This window comes from Castanea sativa, chromosome 9 (genome assembly GCF_040712315.1).
Source record: "Castanea sativa cultivar Marrone di Chiusa Pesio chromosome 9, ASM4071231v1".
Taxonomy (NCBI): domain Eukaryota; kingdom Viridiplantae; phylum Streptophyta; class Magnoliopsida; order Fagales; family Fagaceae; genus Castanea; species Castanea sativa.
In genome coordinates, this window is record NC_134021.1 from 24,641,672 (window position 1) to 24,664,667 (window position 22,996).

The 22,996-nt window shown below is 35.6% G+C and overlaps 1 protein-coding gene and 1 long non-coding RNA gene across 6 annotated transcripts; both read left to right on the forward strand.

Annotated features, from left to right (window-relative positions):
* The first annotated feature begins 7,268 nt into the window (after positions 1-7,268).
* LOC142608949 (uncharacterized) lies at positions 7,269-8,671 on the forward strand. The gene is made up of 3 exons (XM_075780599.1): positions 7,269-7,526; positions 7,779-8,209; positions 8,377-8,671. The coding sequence occupies exons 1-3, from the start codon at positions 7,269-7,271 to the stop codon at positions 8,669-8,671; spliced, it is 984 nt and encodes a 327-aa protein (XP_075636714.1).
* Positions 8,672-16,099: 7,428 nt separating this feature from the next.
* Positions 16,100-20,418, forward strand: LOC142610146 (uncharacterized). 5 transcript variants are annotated; one of them, XR_012839768.1, is made up of 5 exons: positions 16,100-16,240; positions 17,209-17,397; positions 18,558-18,678; positions 19,995-20,071; positions 20,183-20,418. It is a non-coding gene; the product is annotated as an uncharacterized LOC142610146 (long non-coding RNA). The 5 variants fall into 5 exon arrangements; XR_012839767.1 differs by having other exon boundaries at positions 17,209-17,344; XR_012839770.1 differs by having other exon boundaries at positions 17,209-17,270.
* The last annotated feature ends 2,578 nt before the right edge of the window (positions 20,419-22,996 follow it).

Consider the following 22,996-nt stretch of genomic DNA (forward strand, 5'->3'; position numbering starts at 1 on the left):
CTTAGGCACTGTCAAGGTATCACCATATATGGTCATAATAGCTCCTTCATGTGGAAATCGAAACTTTTGGTATAAGGAGGAAGGTACAACCTTTGTGTCATGGATCCATGGTCGCCCTAGGAGTATATTGAAGCATGAGGCTATATTAAGGACTTGAAACTCCACTTTCTTGACCATCGGCCCTATGGTGAGCTCTAATGTTATGGTTCCCAAGACCTCTCTTCTACTATTGTCTTATGCCTTCACATGCTGATCAGTTGGCACAAAGTCCTCAACACTTAGAACTAAACAACTTGCTTTCTTTGAAGGACACATGTTTAAAGCACTTCCATCATCTACCAACACGATGATATCCTCTTCCCTTTGGCATCTATAGTGATATGCAATGGGTCATTGTGGTGCTTTTCCTTCTTGGTCAGATCCTTGTCAAAATAGGAAATAGTGAGTTCCCTATTTATGGACCCAATCATATCATTCAGATCTTAGGAGGTTGTAGTTGTAGGGACTTGGATTTGGTTTAGAAGGTCTACTAGGTTTTGACGGTGTTTGTATAAGGCCATGAGTAAACCCCATAAGGATATGTTGGCTTGTGTCTTTTGTAGTGGCTTGAGGACCTCATCTTCCTCGGCAAGTGTTTGTTGGGTAGATCTGTTCAAAGCTTCTACAGGGTTGTTGGTCTCCAAATGTGGGGGTTTGAAGTGTCTCCCCCCTTGTAATGTGGGCAATTTTTGTTGGGTCATTATGGTCGGTATCTCGGGGTTTGAAGTGTCTCCCCCCCATTTGTGGATGACAGGTTATTGAATTGGGGTTCGAAGTGTCTCCCCCCGTTTGTGGATGTTGAGTAATTTGGTTGGGGTTTGAAGTGTCTCCCCCCATTTGTGGATGTTGAGTAATTTCTGTTCTCTAGTACGTCATATCTTGTGGTGATGGCAGATGTCCTATCTATTAATTTTTCCCATGTCATCATAAAACATTCAGGTAGGTCATAGATTAGGTTAGATGGGTCTTCTTTACTTTCCTCTTTGGTTATCAAGCAATTAATCCTTGGTCCTCTTCCAAAATTGTGATTGGGTAAGGGATTATTAGTGATGCTAGGCTTGGTAGGCGGTGTAATCACCTTGTTATCTATTAGGTCTTGAATTGCATGACGAAGGCTAAAATAATGGTCGGTATCATGGCTAGGGCCTTGGTGGTAAGCGCATCTCTTATTCACATCAAAGTTTAAGGGCAAGGGGTTTGGAACTGGTTTTGGGTTTAAGGGTTTTAGTAATCCTTTTGCTTTTAGTTTATCAAACACTTGGCTTATAGGCATGTACAATTCATGAAACTACCTCCTAGGTCTAGGTTCTTGTGATACTTGCACAGGTGCAATGGGTGCAATCCGTTGGTAATGATCATTTTTATGAATATTAGAAATCTTTGTAACCTTAGAATTAAATCCTACATTCCTTTTAAACCTCGGTGGGTCATCATTTTTTATAGTGCCATTGTTGAGTGCATCCTCAATTTGGGTTCTAGCAGCAATTAAAGCTTCAAAAATTAGGGAAGTATTGTGCAAATAAGTACTTATGATACACAGGTAATAAATTCTTTACAACCATAGCTAATTGTTCCTCCTCACTTGGCCTATTCATCATCTGTGCTGCCTTGGCTCTCCATTTGGTAATGAAGGTAGAGAAGGATTCTTTTGGCTCTTGCTTCGTGGTTTCGAGGTCTCTCCTTGTTATGTCGACTTCTATATTGTATTTGTATTGCTTGTGAAACTCTTGGCAAATATCTTCCCAACTTCTTGCTCTCGCATCATCTAGGTTGAGGAACCACCTCAGAGCGGCTCCAGTCAGTGTGTTTTGGAACATCTGAGCAAGTATTTCTTCCGCTGCGCCTAAGAGCTACATAGCCCTCATATATATCTTCAGATGAGACTTCGGGCAACTGGTCCCATCAAACTTGTCCAAGGTTGGCATCTTGAACTTGGGAGGCAGTCTCACATCAGGGAAAAGTGAGAGGGAATTGCAATCCATGAGGTCTTCCATCTTATAGGCTCTTCTAATCATCTCCTCCATTTTTTTCATTCTCTCGTTGATCTTCTTCTCATTCTCCACAGTTGATGGATCATGATCAGCCTGGTTCTCCTTTTGATTACCCTTTAGATTCTGGAACTGTTGCACCATACGGTTCATGTCTTCTTTCCGCTGGATTTAACTAGCTACCATGGTGTTGAGTAGCTCTTGAGTGTTCATGGGTTCCTCGGCATTTGGGTGTTCTCCCTCTTCTACCATAGTGTTGGGAGGTTCAGACTTCTTGTGGCTTGAATTGTCTTGTAGGTCGAAAATGGGATTGTGATGTTGCAGTAGTGGATTGTCCTCTATGTTCACGGGCTTCAGTATTGTGATAGGAGTGACAGGCTTGGAACTGGAGCTACTGCCTGAGTGTCGAGCTTAGGTTCTCTTTGCAACCTTCCTTCAAATCTTGACCAAATTCTCCCCTAATGATAGACTTGGTTGGGTTAATCAAATCTAAGACCCCATCCACATTAATCAATCGACCAAAACAAACATACACAACATGCAGTGCAATTTTAACAGGGACCAACCTAAAGGTAGGTTCTAAGTCATTATGTTGTACGGTGGGTTTGTTGTTTCATTGTTTCCCATAACTAGGACGTTACACCTCCCAATTTGTAATGTAATGAACATTGCGTTGGTCCGAATGGCATGGTTTGTCCTTTACAGTCAATAGGAAATGATCCAGTGATTTTGGGCTATGAGTTAGTGAGTTCACCACTGGGTACCTGAATCTAATGAAGATCGGTGATCCATGGTTACTACCACCACATGTTGTTGCAAAGGGGTGCATACATTGTTGTTTGGATGACACACACTATGACAGTTAGGGAAAGTTTTTAACAAACAATTCATTCAGCAAAATATCATACAATATCTCAAAAATCAGCAAAATATCATACAACATCTCAACAAATACAGAACAAATATAAATAAACAAACAACAAGTTCATGCAAAATCATGCAAAAGAAGGGTACATATTTGGTTACTTAAGTCTAACACGAAACTTAGCCCTCGACATCCCTAGTGGAGTCGCCACTGTGAGAGACCACCCAAAAGGGGTACCCTAAAAAAAAGATTTGGGTGCTTTTTCATGACACCTCTTTTTTTGGGTAAGTGGTGTGGAGTCGCCACTTATTTTTTATACAAAAAATAAGAAAAACTAAAATACAAATACATAATTGAATTGCTTCGTTTCATTGATTAAGTAAATTAATACATATTTGAAAATTTCAATTTACATGGTTTTGGGTCCTAGTTACAAACTACCAAATAATTACATGGCCTTTTGTCCTAGTTACAATCTACCCAAAATAAAAACAAAGATAAGACATAGATCTACCTACACAAAGGAACTAGATTCGGAGGTTAGGTTACGGAATGGGAAGGTGTTAGGCACCCATTCCGCCCAGACAAAGTCTAGTCTTCTAGACTCTTATGACCAATATACCATTTTTATGCATGACGTGAATAATATGTTGAACATGTGAACAAAATTAAATCACACAAACTTATTTATGAATGCATCCTCTTATTTGTTAAAAAAAATCAGATCTGTTTTAGTGATTAAAAAAAATTTGATTTTGGGTTTAGAAAGATCAGATCTATTTTGATAACTTAAAAAAATGGTTTTTAATTTGTAAAAATCTAGATCTGTTTTGTAATGAGAAAAAATCAAATTCATATGCTTAAAAAATTCAGATGTGTTTTTTATATGTTCAAAAAAACATGAAAAATCTTTCTTAAGAAGAGAATTCATTTATGAAATAAATTCATGCTACTATATAAAATAAACAAACACAGCAAATACAACCATTCATGGTCCTTTTTTATTTCCAAAATCTACTATGTAAAAAAAAAAAAAAGATTTACATCTAATGATGATGCAGATCCACTTTAATTTTAAGAAAAATTCAGATCTACATCTAATGAAGATGTAAATCCATTTTAATTTTAAGAAAAATTCATATCTACACCTAATGAAGATGTAGATCTATTTTTATTTTGAGAAAAAGAATTGATAACATGCAGATTTTCAAACTAAGAAAGAGATCACAACAATAATAAAAGAAATCAAGAACATGTTTTGACAAAATAAATCAAAAACTCATGATATGAATACTTTAAAACAACTAAACTTAAAATATAAACAAACACACATCATCACAATAAGAGAAGCATAAAGAAAAGAAAAGGGTAATTAGAAAACAACCTCTTGCATGGAGGGCTCTCAAGGCAGCCTAACAAATTTGGAGGCCTAAGACGATATAATTAAATGAGGCATTTTTGTTATTACTTAAATAATATTTAACTAGCATTTAATATCATAATTTTTTCTATAACAAAAATCTATTCCTTTCATTTTGTAATGTGCTTTTTTTGGGGGGGGGGGGGGGGGAATGCTAAAACTATAACAAATTTTACTAAAAAAAACTTTCAAACGATGTAGAAATGAATGCAATTAATGATACTTCAAGAAAATAATAAACAAGCATTTGAATGAATGATGTTAGTGATATTATAAATTTTATAACATGAGACTTACAAAGATGTATCACTAATCACAAAAAATAATTCAAAAATGTATTTAATAGGCTATTGATGTCCACATATCATATTAATTGTCACATCAATTTGTAAAGTTTCCAAGTAAAATTAATAATATTTCTAATATTTTCCTATCTGAATTATTTCTTGTGATTAGTGAAACATATATTTGTAAGGGAAAATGCTAGAGATACAAATTCTTTTACAAAAACTTTTACAAACTGATGATGTGGTAAATGATTATAGATAAATAAAAAAGTGATATTATCGGTGGGTCTAGATGAGAACCAGTAAGAAGTTGGCTATAACAACAATTTGTAAAAATGTTGTAAAATAATTTGTAACTATAGCATTACTCTATTTGTAAGACCCATGTGTTTAAAGTTGTATTATCTCTAGCATTACTTAATTCTTTGGGACTTCTTAAAAGTAGAGGAAAAATATAAAATGAATTTTTTTTTCTATATGTCCAATTTTTTTTTAAATATATCAATTTTCCCCCAAAATTTGTGGCCTTCCTCTAGTAAGGGGCCCTAGGTGGTGGCCTAAGTGGCCTAGGTGCCCTGAGTGCTCTTCTTCTTGAGAGGATATTTTAGGGTTCAAAGAAATTTATGTAATTATCTTCAAAACCTAAAAACTTTAACTTTAAGAGAGAGAATATCAGAAAGGGGAGTCACAAATATGGGTGATTTGAGAGTGTAAAAACGAGTCTCCCCTCAGGGCCTAAAAGAGTGTCAAAACGTCCAAAATTTTGAGACCCAAACTCTATTTATAGAGGCTAGAGTGCTTAAAAAATAAGCAACGATGCTTAAAATACGAATTGGGATGCATCCTTCTGCGAAAAATATCGAAAAGGATGTGCCTTATTGTCACCCGAAGGAAGTTGGGCCAAAGCCCAAAAGAGTGCCATTTGGCACTTTGAAAGTGCCATTCGGCACTCCAAAAGTGCTGAATGGCACTCTTGAGTGCGGATCGCACTTTCGTGTTTGGGTGACTTTTGGACTTCCTTTTTAGGGTTTTCCTGCGTCAGGCCATGCACATAGACGTGTTTCCAATCCGGATTCCAATTTTTTGAACTCTTTTATGGATAATTCTGGTATTTTCAGCAACAATTATCTTGTAGATAAATACCCTAAAGTAAATCTTGATAAAGTTCAGCTTATCCACAATTTTATTGTTATCCAATTATCTCTTTTATTCCTATGCAAGCAATCTTATTTTAAACACTAATTGTTAGTTAGTGGATTTTATTGACTTGAACCAAGCATGCTCGAAGGATCCCTTCTCGGTACCGACGATAGATCAGTTAGTGGATGCCACTTATGGACACCCTCGTATGAGTTTTTTAGACGCTTTTTAGGGTTACCATCAGATTGCTTTGGCTGTAGAGGATCAAGAGAAAACATCATTTATTTCTCCTGAAGCCAATTACCATTACATGGTAATGCTGTTCGGCTTGAAAAATGCTGGGGCATCAAAGGATGATGACTAGGATGTTTAGAGAGAAGATTGGCCATACGGTGGAGGTTTACTTTGATGATATGGTGGTAAAGAGCAAGAAGGATTAGGGACATGTCAGTGACCTTGCAGATATTTTTGAAGTGCTTAGGAAGCACAGATTGCGTCTTGATGCCGATAAATGTGTTTTCAGTGTAGGGGCTGGCAAATTCCTCTGCTACATGATTACTTACTGAGGAATCGAAGTGAATCCTAATCAAATAAGTGCTATTGAGTGGCTTAAGCCACTGAGCAACCCGAATAAGGTGCAAGTGTTAACTGATATGTTGGCAGCATTAAACCAATTTGTTTCTAAGTCTGCTAATCGGTGTTGACCATTTTACCAATTTCTAAAGAAATGGAGGGGTTTTCAATGAAACAAAAAATGTGAGAAGGCTTTTCAAGACTTAAAAAACTATCTGGTAAGTGCACCGATATTGTCTACCCTGAAGGTAGGTGAAGATTTGTTCATGTATTTGTCAGTGTCTGAACACGTTGTGAGCGCAGTATTGCTGAGAGACTAGAGGGTACAGAAGCCGATCTCTTATGTTAGTAAGTCATTGGTTGATGCAAAGACGAGATATTTACCCTTGGAGAAGTTAGCATTGGCATTGGTACAAGCAACTAGGAAGTTGCCTCACTACTTCCAAGCCTATACAGTGTATGTGTTGACCGAGTATCCGTTGCAATCCTTGTTGAAAAGATTCAACTTCACTAGCCGTATAGCGAAATAGGGGACTAGGCTTGGTTCATTTGATATATGTTATAGGCCTAGGAATTCGGTCAAGGGTTAGGTTCTGGCCGACTATGTTGCGGAGTTCACTCCACGAAAGGAAACCGAGGTTGTGTGTCATGTGGAAATCCGGTTGTGGAAGGTGTTTGTAGATGGTGCGTCCAGTGCCATGGGAGTGGGGGCAGGAGTTGTGTTGGTAACATGGGAGGGAATAAAGGTGAAGCATTCATTTCAGTTGGGCTTTAAGGCATCAAACAATGAAGCCGAGTACGAAGCCCTGTTGGTTGGATTAAGAGTAGCACTCAGTCTAGGAGCACAAAAAATAGAAATATATTTTGATTCTTGGTTGGTGGTTAGTCAAGTGGAGGGAAATTTTGAAGCCAAGGATCCCCAGATGGTCAATTATTTGAAGTTAGTTAAGTAGACAATGAATCAGTTTCAGACGGTGAGGATAATTCAAGTCTCTCGAGGGCAGAATACATATGCAGATTCTTTGGCAACATTAACGTCATCGCTAACCGAAGATATACCACGGCTAATTAAAGTGGAAGTAGTAAAGGAGTCCAGTATAGACGCGAAAGTAACATTTTTTGTTATTTCGACACCTGAGCCATGTTGGATGGATTCGATTGTTGACTTTTTAGCTGAAAATCGTCTATCGAGTGAGACGAAAAAAGCTGAAAAGGTGCGAAGAGTTTCTACTCTGTTTTGGTTGTCCAAGGATCGTAGGTTATACTAGAGATCTTTTGGTAGTCCTTACCTGTTGTACCTCCATCCTAGCAAAGTTGATGAACTCTTAACTGAGCTCCATGAGGGAGTCTATGACAACCATGTAGGAGGACGGTTGTTAGCTCACCGAGTAATGACTCAAGGGTTTTGGTGGCCCAAGATGAATAAGGATGCTGCCGAGTATTTCTAAAAGAGCAAAATATGTCAGAGGCAAGCCCCGTTAATACATCAGCCTGCACGAAGTTTAAATCTGGTTAGCAACCCTTGGCCATTCGCGCAATGGGAGCTAGACATAATCGGCCCATTTCCCCAAGCTACAGGAAATCGACGGTTTGTTTTGGTAGTAGTGGATTATTTCACCAAGTGGGTTGAGGCCAAAGCGTTAGTCAATATCCGAGATGTAGACGTCAAGAAGTTTGTGTGGAAAAATATAGTGACTCGGTTTGGGGTACTAGAATCTTTCATGTCAGATAATGGTTTGCAATTTGATAGCAAAGCTTTTCGCAAGTACTGTGGTGATCTTGGCATTAATAATAGATATTCCACTCCAGCAAATCCCCAGAGCAACGGTCAAGCCGAAGCCACGAATAAAGTAATTGTTGATGGGTTAAAGAAAAGGCTAGAAGGAACTAAGGGAAGGTGGACTGAGGAATTTCCGAACGTTCCATGGGCATACCGAACGACCCTGAGAAGATTAACAAGAAAGACTCCTTACTCCCTAACATATAGGGTAGAAGCTATTATCCTGGTAGAAATAAGCTTGTGTAGTGCACGGGTGTCAAACTTTTCTCTGGCCAATAATGCAGGAATGATGTTGAATCAGTTGGATTTGTTGGAAGAGCACCGAGAATCATAAATTATCTGCCTGCCGACTATCAGAAAAAGCTTGCTCGACAGTATAACAGGGGTGTGAAGATAAGGGATTTTGTGGCCGGCGACTTAGTGTTGCGAAAAGTGGTGGGAAGCGCTCGGGATGTTAATGCCGGAAAGATAGCGCCGAGTTGGGAGGGACCGTACAGAGTCACTGCCATAGCTGGTGCAGGAGCATACTATTTAGAGGACATGGAGGAGAGACCTCTTCCTCGACCCTGGAACGTTTAGAATTTAAGGAAGTTCATCACTAATTATGTAAAGCATGGGTTATGTAAGGCATAATGATACTATGTATGAAATGTTATGTGGATAAAGAGGTATATGTACATTATGTGAAGAAGTTGTTGATCTGAACTCCCCTTATATTTATTTCTCTAAGGACAGAAGCTCGGTTCGGTTCGACCCCGGTCATCGACCAAGTGGAAACCTTATATTTATTTTTCTAAGGTTTAGTTCAATCTCGGTCACCGACCAAGTGAAAGCCTTATATTTATTTCTCTAAGGACAAAAGCTTGGTTCGGTTTGATCTGGTTACCAACCAAGTGGAAACCTTATATTTATTTCTCTAAGGACAAAAGCTCGGTTCAATTTGATCCCGGTCATCGACCAAGTGGAAACCTTATATTTATTTCTCTAAGGACAAAAGCTCGGTTCAATTTGATCCCGGTCACCGACCAAGTGGAAACCTTATATTTATTTCTCTAAGGACAGAAGCTCGGTCCGATTCGATCCCGGTCACAGACCAAGTGGAAACCTTATATTTATTTCTCTAAGGACAGAAGCTCGGTTTGGTTTGATCCCGGTCACTGACCAAGTGGAAACCTTATATTCATTTCTCTAAGGACAGAAGCTCGGTTTGGTTCGATCCCGTACACCGACCAAGTGGAAACCTTATGTCTATTTCTTTAAGGATAGAAATCTGACTAGAAACAATAACCCAATGCATGCATAACAAAAGCGTCAATTCTGTAAACTGAAGGGAAATTGTCTTGTCACCACACCTCGGTAACTATAAGTAAAACTACGGTAAAAATAAAAGCAATATAAATAAAAGAACATGATAAAATTCTTTAAGCAGCAGGGTTTTGAGGTTGGTATGGCAGAGCTTGGTCAACATTCATGGGCGGTTGATCGATAGGAAACTAATGAATGGCACTTTGTACGGCATTTGGGTTGCTGGTAATTTCCAAGTCAATCAACTCGGCATGTGAGTCAATCGCTTGCACCACCTCCCTCATGCTCTATGTTTCTTCATCTTCACCCTCGATGGGATTTTGGACTGGAGGAGGAGGCACGGGGTAAGGAACTTGGTCAGGATTTTTTAGTGTAGAGTCCTCGAGCACACCCGTGGCCACTAGTGCCGCCATCTAGCCCTCACCAAATCCATATTTCCTTGATTGGAACATGATAGGCTCAACTGAGTTTTCAGCATTCGCAAAACCTGCGTTGTACCACTTGTTCTCACTGGCCTCCAAGGCAGCTTTTAGCTCGGTGATTTCCTTATCCTTGACCAAATTCAAGCTCTCGGCATCAGCCAATTGGAGTTCTATTTCCTCCAGCTTAGCAACAATCTCCACCATTTTCTACTTGGCCAATGCTTGGGCCCTTTCAGCCGTTCTAGCCCACTCCTCAGTGTTCTCAACTACCATGCCCTTCTCCTTCACTGTATCCTCGACAACCTCCTTCAGTGCCTTCTCCTCGTCCGCCTCCTCCGCTGCAACCCTTAGCTGATCTTCCATCATATATGCCAGTTGTGCAGCCTAGCATGGCAATAAAAATTTGTCATTAAAAGCAATTAAAAAGAAGAGAAGGGAGAAAGGTATACATAAATAAATAGGTAGTAAGAACTGAGTATTGTTGCAACGGTGTGCCACTGAAGTCTGGCCACTACGGCTTCATCACTACTGCGGTCGAAGTAGTGCACATCTTCTGGCAATTGCGAGGCTTGCTTGAGACTCTTTGGGCAATCCAACCACCTTCTCCAGTGGCCCAGTTCCTAAGGTTGGAAGTTGCGAGAAGGGGCTTGTTGCCGAGCATAAATGTCTTCTACGACCTAGCAGCAAGAAGAGCTGAGGAAGAGGCCACATTGGACCCTACTTGCATGGGAGGCCGATTACCGGTGACTAGCTCTCAAATAGTTACCCCTGTGGCACTGGGGATGGGTGGAGTTATGGGGAGTACATCCTCAGGCCTTGCAGGGGCTTGATCGGTAGTGCAGGGCCTCTTTCGGCTTCGGGGAGGAGGAGGAGGAACTTGTTGCATCGCGAGTTGCCTGCCAGAGGAAACTGTCGGCTGTCATATTACGATGTACCACCATGGCATCACTGGGGTCTTCAGCTTCGGCTTCTAAAAAATCAACCGACTCAGCCTCAACTTATTCAGCTACCCAGACTATAGGGGGCTACTTAACTGGGATGTGTTTGGCACGTCCTTGGAAGACGGTATCAGCAAATCTGTCTCTCAACCGAGGACCAAGGTCTCGTGCTTCACCTACCGTTAACCTGGGAGGAAAGAAGTTTCGGTGCCAGACATCTATGTAAGATAACAGAGGGCTACCCACGGTCAGGGCTTGTTCGCGGTGCTGATAGCTCGTGTAGACGGGAATACACCCTAGAATAAGATGGGAAGCTCGTAGTTGACTATTGTAATACATTGATATTTCTGACCTCAACACGAATTTAAGGTCCCGTATATGCATGGCATTGATGTTTGGTCTAAATCTTTTGCCTTCTGCATTGCCACAAATAGAAATCAGAACAAATAGTAACAACAATTACAAATGAGACATAGAAATGTGGTTATGGTGAAAATAAATATAATATGAAGGGTACCGACCAACATCTCAAGGTGACGTTGGGCATGTGAGCTCATTGGCGTGCCAATTACCGCTCACCAAGACAAACTCTCCGGCCGAGTTCCTATTAGAATCGGGGAGGCATGATATTAACCTCACCCGAGTATCTCTGACTTTGAGATAATGTCCCAACGTCTGTTTATTGCATAGACTATACATATAATTGATATCATGTTGATCTAAATATAATCCGTATAAATTGATTTAACCGACTAACATAGCTTACAACTCGGTAGAAATTTGGTGAAAGTTGGTCGGGACATAGACCATAAAACCTAAGCGTTCTAAGTATTAAGGGATTTATGAGGAACCTTACCCCACCTTCTAAAATGGACATTAAGGGAAAAAAATACCACTTGAGGACACTGCTCAAGGGCAATATTGTCTTCATGACAATATGCAATGTCAACGTCGGGGGGAATAGCAAACCTAGCCCTAAAATCAGCTAAGGCAGCCTCAGTTCTAAGGAGATGAGAGAAACCCATTTTTTAAGCTAGAATGAACAAGGAAATTAAACAAAGGCAAGGAGTAAACAAGAAAGGAACTTATGGTGGGTTTTAGGAAGTGATATTTCAGAGGGAAGATATACGCTCAGTAGGAGGAGATTATACGCTCGGGAAGGAGGAACTTAGAAAGATAAAGAAATGGAAAGATAGTCTGAAGGGAAGGAGGTTATTATTTATAGGGGAGGAATATTTAATGGAAAGGAGCGGGAAAACCTTTTTAAATTATCCTTTGTAACTCCCACACGCGTGGCCTCGGTTCATGATCCATCAAGTTATGATTGCTGTTGGATGTGATAGGCTGCCCTGACAGCCTTTCCAAAAAATTAATTAATAACAGTCTTATCATCCATTAATGACTAACGATTCGCTTCCCCGAGGAACGGTTCGTAAACATGACGTCAGTCCTTGATTCATCCTCGGCTGTCGGGCATGAGTCAAAGGGAGGCTATTGTACGACATACGGCCAGAAGCTACCTTCATTGGGCCCCAATTAGGGAAGGCCCATGAACAATATCACCCTTGGGCTTATCCCCTCATGTTTGGCCCATAAGGCCCGAAAACCATAGATCACTGATTGTGGTCTTGGTGTCCAGATACACCTCGGTTACCCATGATCGGTCGGTACACTGATGATGTTCAGTTAAATCTCAACAGATTAGAAGTGCCATGAGAAATTGTGCTGCTGACCAAGTTTCGGTCACCAGTTCCCATATGGCAATTCCCATTCCCAACGAAATTTATTCATTGTCATGGTACATCCTCATATGTGCAATAACTTCCCATGTGCAATAACTTCTCATTTGGTAGATGATGTTGCTTCACAAGACATGAAATTTGTTTACATAGAGATATATTAGTTGAAGCATGTGACTCTTAGAATTGATATACATATTCACAACAAACATGTCTTTTACCAAGGGATGCATACTTATATAAATACCCTAAGACAATTATTTGGACTAATTACACAATTTATATAATTTCTCTCTCAAAAAACTCAAGTCCTTACATCTGTGAAGTAACATCATTAGAGATGGCTCTACAGCCAGCCCAAGGGGTTCAAATGAACTCCCTGACTTGGCCAAAAACCAAAAATTATATATAAATTATTTTTTGTTTTGACCCCTTAAATAAAATTCTGAACACCCTAGGAGGTGTTTGGTACACCCACTCAAAAACACATTTTCAGTTTTTAAACAATTTTATACGCATTTCTATATATTTTTTTTACCCACACGTGTTTCCACACATGTTTTCAAACACATGTACCAAACACCCCCTAGTATGTGTAAATATTTTTTTTAAGTTTGGATTTAAAAAAAAAATATATTTAACCTTTCTAAAATTGAAAATTAACCATGACAAACTAATGTTTGTCTAAATAATCTAAAAAATATTGTTTGTCATTATAGTTTGAGTATTTTATATTTGAAATCCAAAGTTAAAAGTTTGAGATATTAGGTTTTGAGTGATGTCATGTATCTGATTACACTTAAAGGATTGTTTGGATGCTTTTATTATTATTATTATTATTATTATTATTATTATTATTATTATTATTATTATGTTTTACTTCTTCTTCTTCTTCTTCTTTTTTTGATTACTTGGCAAAACTAATTGGTTTCTTAAGTAAGAAAAATATTGGACATATAATATTAAAGCATAAGACTTTCAATTTTTTAGTTTATGTTATATCCTTTATATAATAGTTGTGGGGTCCCAAAAAGTTTAAAAATCATCTTAAGTGGGGTGAGGTGAGGTGTGACAATAGTTGTACTTTTATCTACATTTTCAATTCTTACTACATCGTATACCTTCACATGTGCAATAACTTCCCATGTGCAATAACTTCTTATTTGGTAGATAATATTGCTTCACAAGACACAAAATTTATTTATGTAGAAATATATTAGTTGAAGGTTGTGACTCTTAGAATTGATATATATATATATATATATATATATATATATATATATATATATATATATATATATATATATTCACAACAAACAACAAACATGTCTTTTACCCAAGGGTGCATACTTGTATAAATACCCCAAGACAATTATTTGAACAAATTACACAATTTATACAATTTCTCTCTCAACAAACTCAAGTCCCTACATCTATGAAGTAACATCATTCACCAAATGGGAAGTTATTGTATGTGCAAGGGTGTGCCATGTTCATCACAATTGTATAAAATATTATTAAAATGAAGTTTTTAAAAAAAAACTTCAAACCCGTTATCCAAGCACATTTGATAATAATTAGAACAAACTATTGTTTGAGAAAGTTCAAAGGCAGAAAAGAATTTGGTTTAAACAACATGAAATTCAACGAGATTTAGAGCATTCAATGAAAGGTTTAACTTTATGCTAAAGCGACAAACAAGACTGGCTCAACAACTTTGGGGGCCTTAGGTGAAAATTTTAAGTGGGACATTTTTTATATTTAAATATTAATCAAATAATATATATTGAATTTAACTATAAAAAAATTATAATTAAAAATGATAATTTAACTAAAAATAAAATTTAAAGTGTAGAATAATAGAACCTAGTTATTGCAATTTTTCTAAAGCTGTGACCACTTTAAAGTCTAAACCTGCACATAAAAATTAATTTATTACATGGTTCAACAAATTAGTGTCACGATAATACAAATGAGTTGATATGATACACATCAAATTATTAATTGGTATGATCATTTATAATAATTGATAAATTCAAAAAACGTGTTCTCCTATCTCCTATGACTATGGACTGTTCATGTAGCCTATGCAGTGTGCAGTATGCAATTGTGCAAGCTGTGTTGATGTACAATGCGTAACTGTCCAGTGTTGTGCAGCAGCACAGTTTAGCCGCTAGACATTTGTTTTTTCCTTTTTAATCTTCTACATTTTAGGATACAATGGGGTCTTTTTAATGCATTCTATTGACCAAAAAAAGTAATTAAATTTTTTTTAATTAAAATATATAGATAAATATATTATATATATATATATATATATATTTTTTTTTTTTTTACAAGTGGGGGCCTTCTTTTATTTGGGGGCCTTGGGCGATTGCATCACCTATTGAGCCGGCCCTGGCGACAGAGTATTGATTGAAGTAGAGGAAAAAAAAAAGAGATTCACAGCAACTACATCAAATTTAATTTTCTTACAGAATCGGTATCCGAACTCTAGTCAGAGAAACTCGAAAAGAACTCAGCTCCCAATGATATCATCGCTGCTATTGTTGCCTCTATAGTCTATACTACATGTCGTTTCGTTTGAAGAGAGGAAAAAAGGGAAGTAGCTGAGGATGGCGGTTCTTTTGGATCTGTACTGTAGTTGTTAGTCCAAACGTCCAGTGGGCTCATCTATTGGGTTTTCGCTCAAATTTTAGCTGGACTAACTAGCTACTCCAATGCTAATGCTTGTTTGTGAAGATGTCTTGGACTTGGTTCAATAACTTACTTATACATACTAGTTTGCCAATACCCTTCTAAATCTCAAACAAACACATAAGCAAAGTATAACAATGTAGAAATCAACAAGGTCCCCAACTTACAACTAATATATATATATATATATATATATATATATATATATAGAAGTTCAATGAATTTTATTGGTAACCTGAAAAGAATTTGGTCTAAACAACACGAAATTCAACGAATTTTAGAGCATTCAACGAAAGGTTTAACTTTATGCTGAAGCGACAAAGTATTGATTGAAGTAGAGGGAAAAAAAAGGAGATTCACAGCAACTATATCAAATTTAATTTTCTTACCGAATCGGTATTCGAACTCCAGCCGGAAAAACCCAAAAAGAACTCAGCTCCCAATGATATCACCGCCACTGTTGTTGCCTCTATAGTCTATACTACAGGTCATATCGTTTGAAGAGAGGAAAAAATGGAAGCAGCTGAGGATGGTGGTTCTTTTGGATCTGTACTGTAGTTGCCACTCCAAATGTCCAATGGGCTCATCTATTCGGTTTTCGCTCAAATTTTAGCTGGACTAATTGGCTAGTCCAATGCTAATGCTTGTTTGTGAAGATGTCTTGGACTTGGTTCAATAACTTACTTATACATACTAGTTTGCTAATTTTATCAAAATTATTTATAAATTATACTTAACCTATATATATATACATATATATATATATATATATATATATATATAACCGAAGCTCTGAAACTTCCACAATTTTTCACATTTAGCATAATATCTATAAAAAAAAAACATAAAAAAAGCTTTTTTAAACTAAAAAAACCGGCATTATTAAAAAGAAAAAAAAAACCCAAAAACTTCAGCTAAAAAAAAGAAGAAGCTAAAAGCCTAAAATCGAAAATTTCCTTCTTGCCAGCCACCCACTCCTTTAGTGGCAGAAAGTTTTTGATTTTGAGACTTTACCATCAAACTAGATTCTCTCCGCAAACATTACCGGTAAGTTTATTTTGTTCTATAATTTGGGTTGTTAAATATGATTTAGGGTTTCATTTTTGGTTGTTAAATATGATTTAGGGTTTTGTTTGGGAGTGTTTCTTGTGAATGATTAGCTTAGATTGATGGGTTTGGAGCCCGTAGTGGGTTTTATTAATTTCAATTATTGGCCGTGAGAAAATCCATCTAGGATTTTAGAGTTGTTATTCTATTTCATTGTTAATACTAATGGCTATAGGTGTGTCTCTTTGTTAATAACTTTGTTATGTTATTTTGTTTCATTATAACCCAATTTAATAGGTGTGTCTCTTTTCTTATCTTTGGGTTGCTACTGACGGCTATAATAAATTTTTGGACTTGGATATGTGACTTTTTGTTAGAATTATACACCTATTGGTATTTGATTCAAGTTTCCTAAAGTTTATGTTGATTGAAACTTGGATTCTTATTGTTGTTAATTGTTATGCTGACAAGGAGCATTTTAATTTTCTTGGTAGGATTGCAAAAATATGTCTTTAACTTAATGGAATTCCTTGTGGGATGTAATGATAGTGTTGGGTAGTTGGGGAAACACTGCTTTTGAAATTTAAAAATCTTTAAGCAATATTAAAAAAAAAGGGCTTTAAGCCATGGGTTTTTTTTCCCAGCAGGTAGTGGTTATTATAGTTTATGATGGAAGCCATGAGATCAAGCTAACTTGGGTCACTCATAAACAAGTTCATAAAGCACTCTTAAATTTGATCAAGAGTGTATGTCAACTGTTTACAATGTGAAACAACTACTATTGATAATGGTTTCAATATATTTTCCATAGTTTGTCAACAGATTAATATTGAGAGATTTTATATTGCCATGGAGACCTACTGACAGAAGATGTTAACAACAAAAATTTGTGTTAAATATTATTTAGGTTTTGTTATTTTGGGTTAATTTTTTTAATTTAGTTATTTGGGTTATTGGTTTTAATTAAGGTTGAATGATGAGAAAAGCAGAGCATGATAGAAGACATCTACAACACCAAGAAGCAAAAAAGGTGGAGATATAATTGAAAGGGTTTTTTTGGTGTTGGTTTGATAGTCTCCCTCAAATGTGTGGGACTCTTTGATGGTGAGCATGCTTAGATTGGAGGATTTTGTGTTGATAAAGGAATTTGGGTTAGGGTATGGTGGCAGACCTATGTGTTTTAGTTTTTTTTTTTAATGGTTTTTGCTTTGTTTCTTAGATTAGATGGTTTATCCTTGATCACCGTTCTGTAGTTGAAGCTTGAATGTTGTAGTGTAGTCATTTGACAAATGCAAATTGATTGTTGTTTAATTTTGTTGCTTTAAATTTAAAGGTGTTAAAATCTGTTGAATAAGTTATAATGATCATTTCAATAGAATAAATGCTTTCTAAATCAAACGACTACAAGATTGTGCTTTATGTTAACTTGGGATTTTCATTTGAATAAAGCAAATTGATCTATAAGGCAAGCAATGTTATGGTCAAGGGTGAAAATTTTAAATTTAAATACTGTCTTGGCTTTTGGATCCTTGGGGCATATTTTGATATGATTAGGCAAGGTCACTGTGCATAATCCATTATGTCATTTAGAGTACAAAATATTTACATTTTGTACTCTATGAAAATTGAGTGCAGTTGATTTATGCTTGGTAAAAAATTTACATCTGTTCTATGAAAGTCCTCTATTGTTGTTAGGATTATTTTTGTTTCTTTTCAAGCCAACATGGTCTGTGCTGTGACTGATGGAATTGAGAGAATTTAGTTGAATTCAAGGCGACAACCCTCCTAAACATTATTAGACAAGAAGAGAATAGTTTTTTTTATGGAATAATATTTGCTGCCTCTTATTGCTTGAGCCATAGCTTAAATACAACCATGACAAATTCACTTAAAGCTATTAAAGCTGTGTGTTTGAGACTTATTAAGTTATGTTACAAGGTGAATATTTTATATCAATATCTATCTGTTAGCATGTGTTTGAAAATTTTAAGATAAATGAGTTAGTGAACTATAATTTGTTATTTTTTGCTTTCCAAATTACAAGTAGTGATATACCTTGTTAAATTGGTCCTGCTTTCTTCTTTTTTATAATAGATAAAAAAAATTGAAAAATTTTGTTCTTCCATTGGACTTCTAAAGCTTTCAATGTGAAACTTTTGTTGTGAAAAATAACTGGTAGTGATGTTTGTGGCAGATTCGAATTTAGGATTGAGGTAAATCTCGATGCCATGTTTCTATATCGTATGTACTTTGTGTATAGTTTATTGTTTATGATGCTTTGTTTACTCACCTATTTAGAGTAATGTTCATGTTACAGACACATCTAAGAATTTGGAAGCCCATTTTGAAGAATGCTAGCACTCTAGTAGAGAAGTTCTCCATGGAAGTCACACAAGATCTATGTCTATCTGTACTCCCTCAAATAGCAGCATAATTAGGTAGGATTTCTTACAATTTGTGTTATCATTGTTGCTAGGTTGAAAGTATTGAATGATATATGCAGATAGCTAATTGCCGATTAGTAAGCCTACAAGTTGCGTGAGAACTTATTTGGAAATACATGGTAATGGTGGAAGCATCTTTTAGATAGAAATTATGGGAAAATTTTGCTAATAATAGATAATTTTTCTGGGCGGTGATTGTTTAATGCAAATTGTTGGGATGGGTTTTAGGGCCAAGAAAGTTGTGAGTTATGGACACAAACATGAGTTATGCAGGGTTACATCTATTGGAAGAATGGTTGAGTGTTAAAGTTTGGAATAGGTGTGTATCATAGTGTTTACTAATTGAATTTGATACATTAACATTTACTTGGCATTTGTTTAGAGAAATTAAACAACTACATGGAAGATCACATGTTTTGTATGTTTGCTTTTGTTTATAGTGTCTTAATATTGATTGTTTAATGCAAATTGTTGGGATGGGTTTTAGGGCCAAGAAAGTTGTGAGTTATGGACACAAACATGAGTTATGCAGGGTTACATCTATTGGAAGAATTGGTTGTGTGTTTAAGTTTGGAATAGGTGTGTATCATAGTGTTTACTAATTGAATTTGATACATTAACATTTACTTGGCATTTGTTTAGAGAAATTAAACAACTACATGGAAGATTACGTGTTTTGTATGTTTGCTTTTGTTTACTGTGTATCTTAATATTGATGCAGGTGGGATAATAAATTTGTGCAATCCTACTAGGCAAGAAGCAAAGGAAACCATGAGATTTCAAAGGGTGACTGGAGATGATAATTTAAATGGAAGTTTTAGCTAGATGACATGACTAACAATTCCTATTAAGAAAAGTATTTAGTAGTTCCATTGGTTTTATTATAGTCACTGTTTTTAATGATTTTTTTTTTGTTAAATAATGCAACAAGTAAACCGTATATCAATGATATGTTATCAATGACTAAGTTTGGTTATATATATAGCAAAAATTGTAAAAGAGTCATGAAGGTTGGTACTAAAGACATATTGAAACAAAGGAAAATTGAAAAGCTACATACAAATGTAGGTTGGTACTAAAGACATATAGAAACAAAGGAAAATTGAAAATCTATAGACTGATGCTTTTGTAATTACTCATTTGAAATTCAAACCGGTTTCAAAAATATAGTTTTTGGTTTAGAGCATTTTCTGTTTTCACTAATTTTGTTTTTTTTCCATGTACCTGTTTTTAAAATTTGGTTTGTTTCCATGTACTGGTTTTTAAAATACATGTAAATTTGGTCAAATATTAATTTTTATGCCTTACAGGGCTTTGAGGAGTACATAAATTTGATTTTGGAAGATGTTGGAAAAGTCAACATCAAGAGGGAGAGCAAAAAACTTAGGTGGGTTCATTTTCTTATTTTCCTTTACTTTTAATCTCAGAATTGTGCATATTCTAAATGTGGTACATCTATTTTGTTATTTGTCGATTACATATAAAAAAAAATGTACAGGGTAGATTCTTCTTAAGAGATGCAACTCAATAGCCACCTCTCTCTCTCTCAATAGTGGAAATAATGATTTCAGAAATTGTGTAAATTGGCATTATGTACATCTTGGATACATCTTGGACATCAAGAACGATTAATGTAATTTATGAAAGATATTTGATTGAATGAGTATGGAATCAACTATATTTGTGTAATTAATTGTATTGGAGTTTACTTATATCAGTTATATATTTTCTAAATATGATCGCATGATATCTCATTATATGTGATAGATTTTATTACTTTGTAAGCGATAGATTTTATTGGTTTGGTATATAATTTATACCGTGATATTGATTTTTTTTTTTTCATATTAGGGAAGTTATTAATAGCTTTCTCGTGCATCACACGGGTTGACGACTAGTTAAATATATGTTCAAATTAGATAATTTTTTTTAAAGAAATTTCAAATTAGATAATTTGACAATAACAAAATGTAATGTTATTAAGAGTTGGTTTGGATTCTTTTTACTAAGGTCAAGGCCCAAGAGTTTGCATTTAATCTTCCAACCCACCGAATTTCTCATGTTGGCTTTTCATAAGTTAATGGGTTTTTCTTTTCTTTTTTTTTTCGTCTCTTTTTTTCATGCTTGAGTTGAATTGAAAAAAAAATAATAATAATTCAATTCAAGTAATTTGACGCAACCCATGGAGGGATTTTTAGATTAAGGGGACCATGAACCCCTAAAATATTATTTAAAAAATATATTAATATTACTAGTACATGTAAATATTGATTTTAAGTTTGGATTCAAAAAATTTATATTTAACCCTCCCAGAAATGAATTCTAACCATGGCAAACTGGTTTTTGTCTAAATAATCTAAAAAATATTGTTTGTCATTATAGTTTGAGTGTTTTATATTTGAAATCCAAAGTTAGAAGTTTGAGACTTGGGTTTTGAGTTATATTGTGTGTCTAATTACACTTAAAGGATTGTTTGGATGCTTTTATTATTTTTATTTTTATGTATGTTTTGCTTCTTCTTTTTTTTCTTTTTTTTTTAATTATTACTTGGCAAAACTAATTGGTTGTTTAAGTAAGAAAAATATTGGACATATAATATTAAAGCATAAGACTTCTATTTTTTTTTTTTTTAGTTTATATTATTTCCTTTATAGAATAGTTGTGGGGTCCCAAAAGTTTAAAAATCATCTTAAGTGGGGTGAGGTGAGGAGTGACAATAGTTGTACTTCTACCTACTTTTTCAATTCCTACTACATGATACACCCTCACATGTGCAGTAACTTTCATTTGGTAGATGATGTTGCTTCACAATATTAGTTAAATGGTGTGACTCTTATAATTGATATATATATTCACAACAAACATGTCTTTTACCAAGAGGTGCATACTTGTATAAATACCCTAAGACAATTATTTGGGACAAATTACACAATTTATACAATTTCTCTCTAAAAAGGGGTGTAGATAACGTTGCAATATTTTAATGCCTTTTTATGATATGCAAAGAGTGATGGTGAAGCGAGGGTAGTTTGCCGACGTAGCCAACCAATGCCTCTCTCTCACCAACTAGCCTTTCACCGCATCATCATTCCTACTTTTCCTTTCACTGTCTTAGCAAAGTGCAAATCATCTTCTCACTCGCAATCACCTTTGTCCATAAAAATAACAACCGTACGATTACACTACAAATCCGGATCCAACTCCCAACCTTGTCAATAACTACGTTCTAGAACTAGATCCAAGAACATCCACTCTTTAGAGCACTTGCCATGACATTGGATCGGTTGGTTGTATAATAGAAAAATTATTACATTTTAGTTAATAAAATTTAAAATTTATCCATATTTTAAACCATGCATTTTAAATTTAGTTTTCTATTTTTTTTTAATGTATTTTGGAGAAGAAAGAAGAGTAGACAATAATTGTTGTGTGTGAAGGAAAAAAAATCAATAAAAAATTAACATTTTTTTTAGAGAGTTTCAACTTATAGTGTCGGCTCATACTAAGACACCAATTAATTTTTGATGTAGACGAATTTTGGTGTAAACAAAAATAAAATTCTAAATTTTTTATTCAACCATAGAGACCATACCTGATGAACTAACTGGAAAAAAAATTGAATATAGTTAAAGCTATACCGTAGATAATCTTGAATTTTTTTTTTATTGGAAATCTTGAATGTTTTTTGATTCTTTTGAAAAGTGTAAAATAAACAAAACCACGTCAAATCCCATTTAAAAAACCAAAAATAGATTCTTCTAAAAAAAATAAAAAATAAAACCAATAATAGAAATAATAAAAGAAATAAAAGAACATTCCCAAGTCACATGCATGCACTGCATATCACTGGGGGAATTATTGTGTACTCTCGGATTATCATAAATGCATACTCCTTCCTCTCACATGAATAATGGGTCCCACTAATTAAATTCATGGTGGAACCCACCATTTATGTGAAAGGAAGGAGTATGCATTTATGATACTCCGAGAGTATCTAATAATTTTTCATATCATTGACACAGATCCTAAACAGCAACAATGTACATCATGCACCACCTCGGCCATTTCAGAAGTAGTTGACCCACGTGGCTCCCATCCAAACTGCTCAAACATGACCTCATCCACAGTTACCACTCATCGTCAAGTCTCTCTCACACCAAATCCAAACCCAAAAAAAAAAAAAAAAACATATGAATTCCCAGCTCACTACTGCGTTAGTAAAGTCCAATAATGGCGAAGATGAGTCAATTCCTATAAAGCATAAGAGCATCGTGGATGTAAACTTATCATTTATTTTGCACAAAAAAAAAAC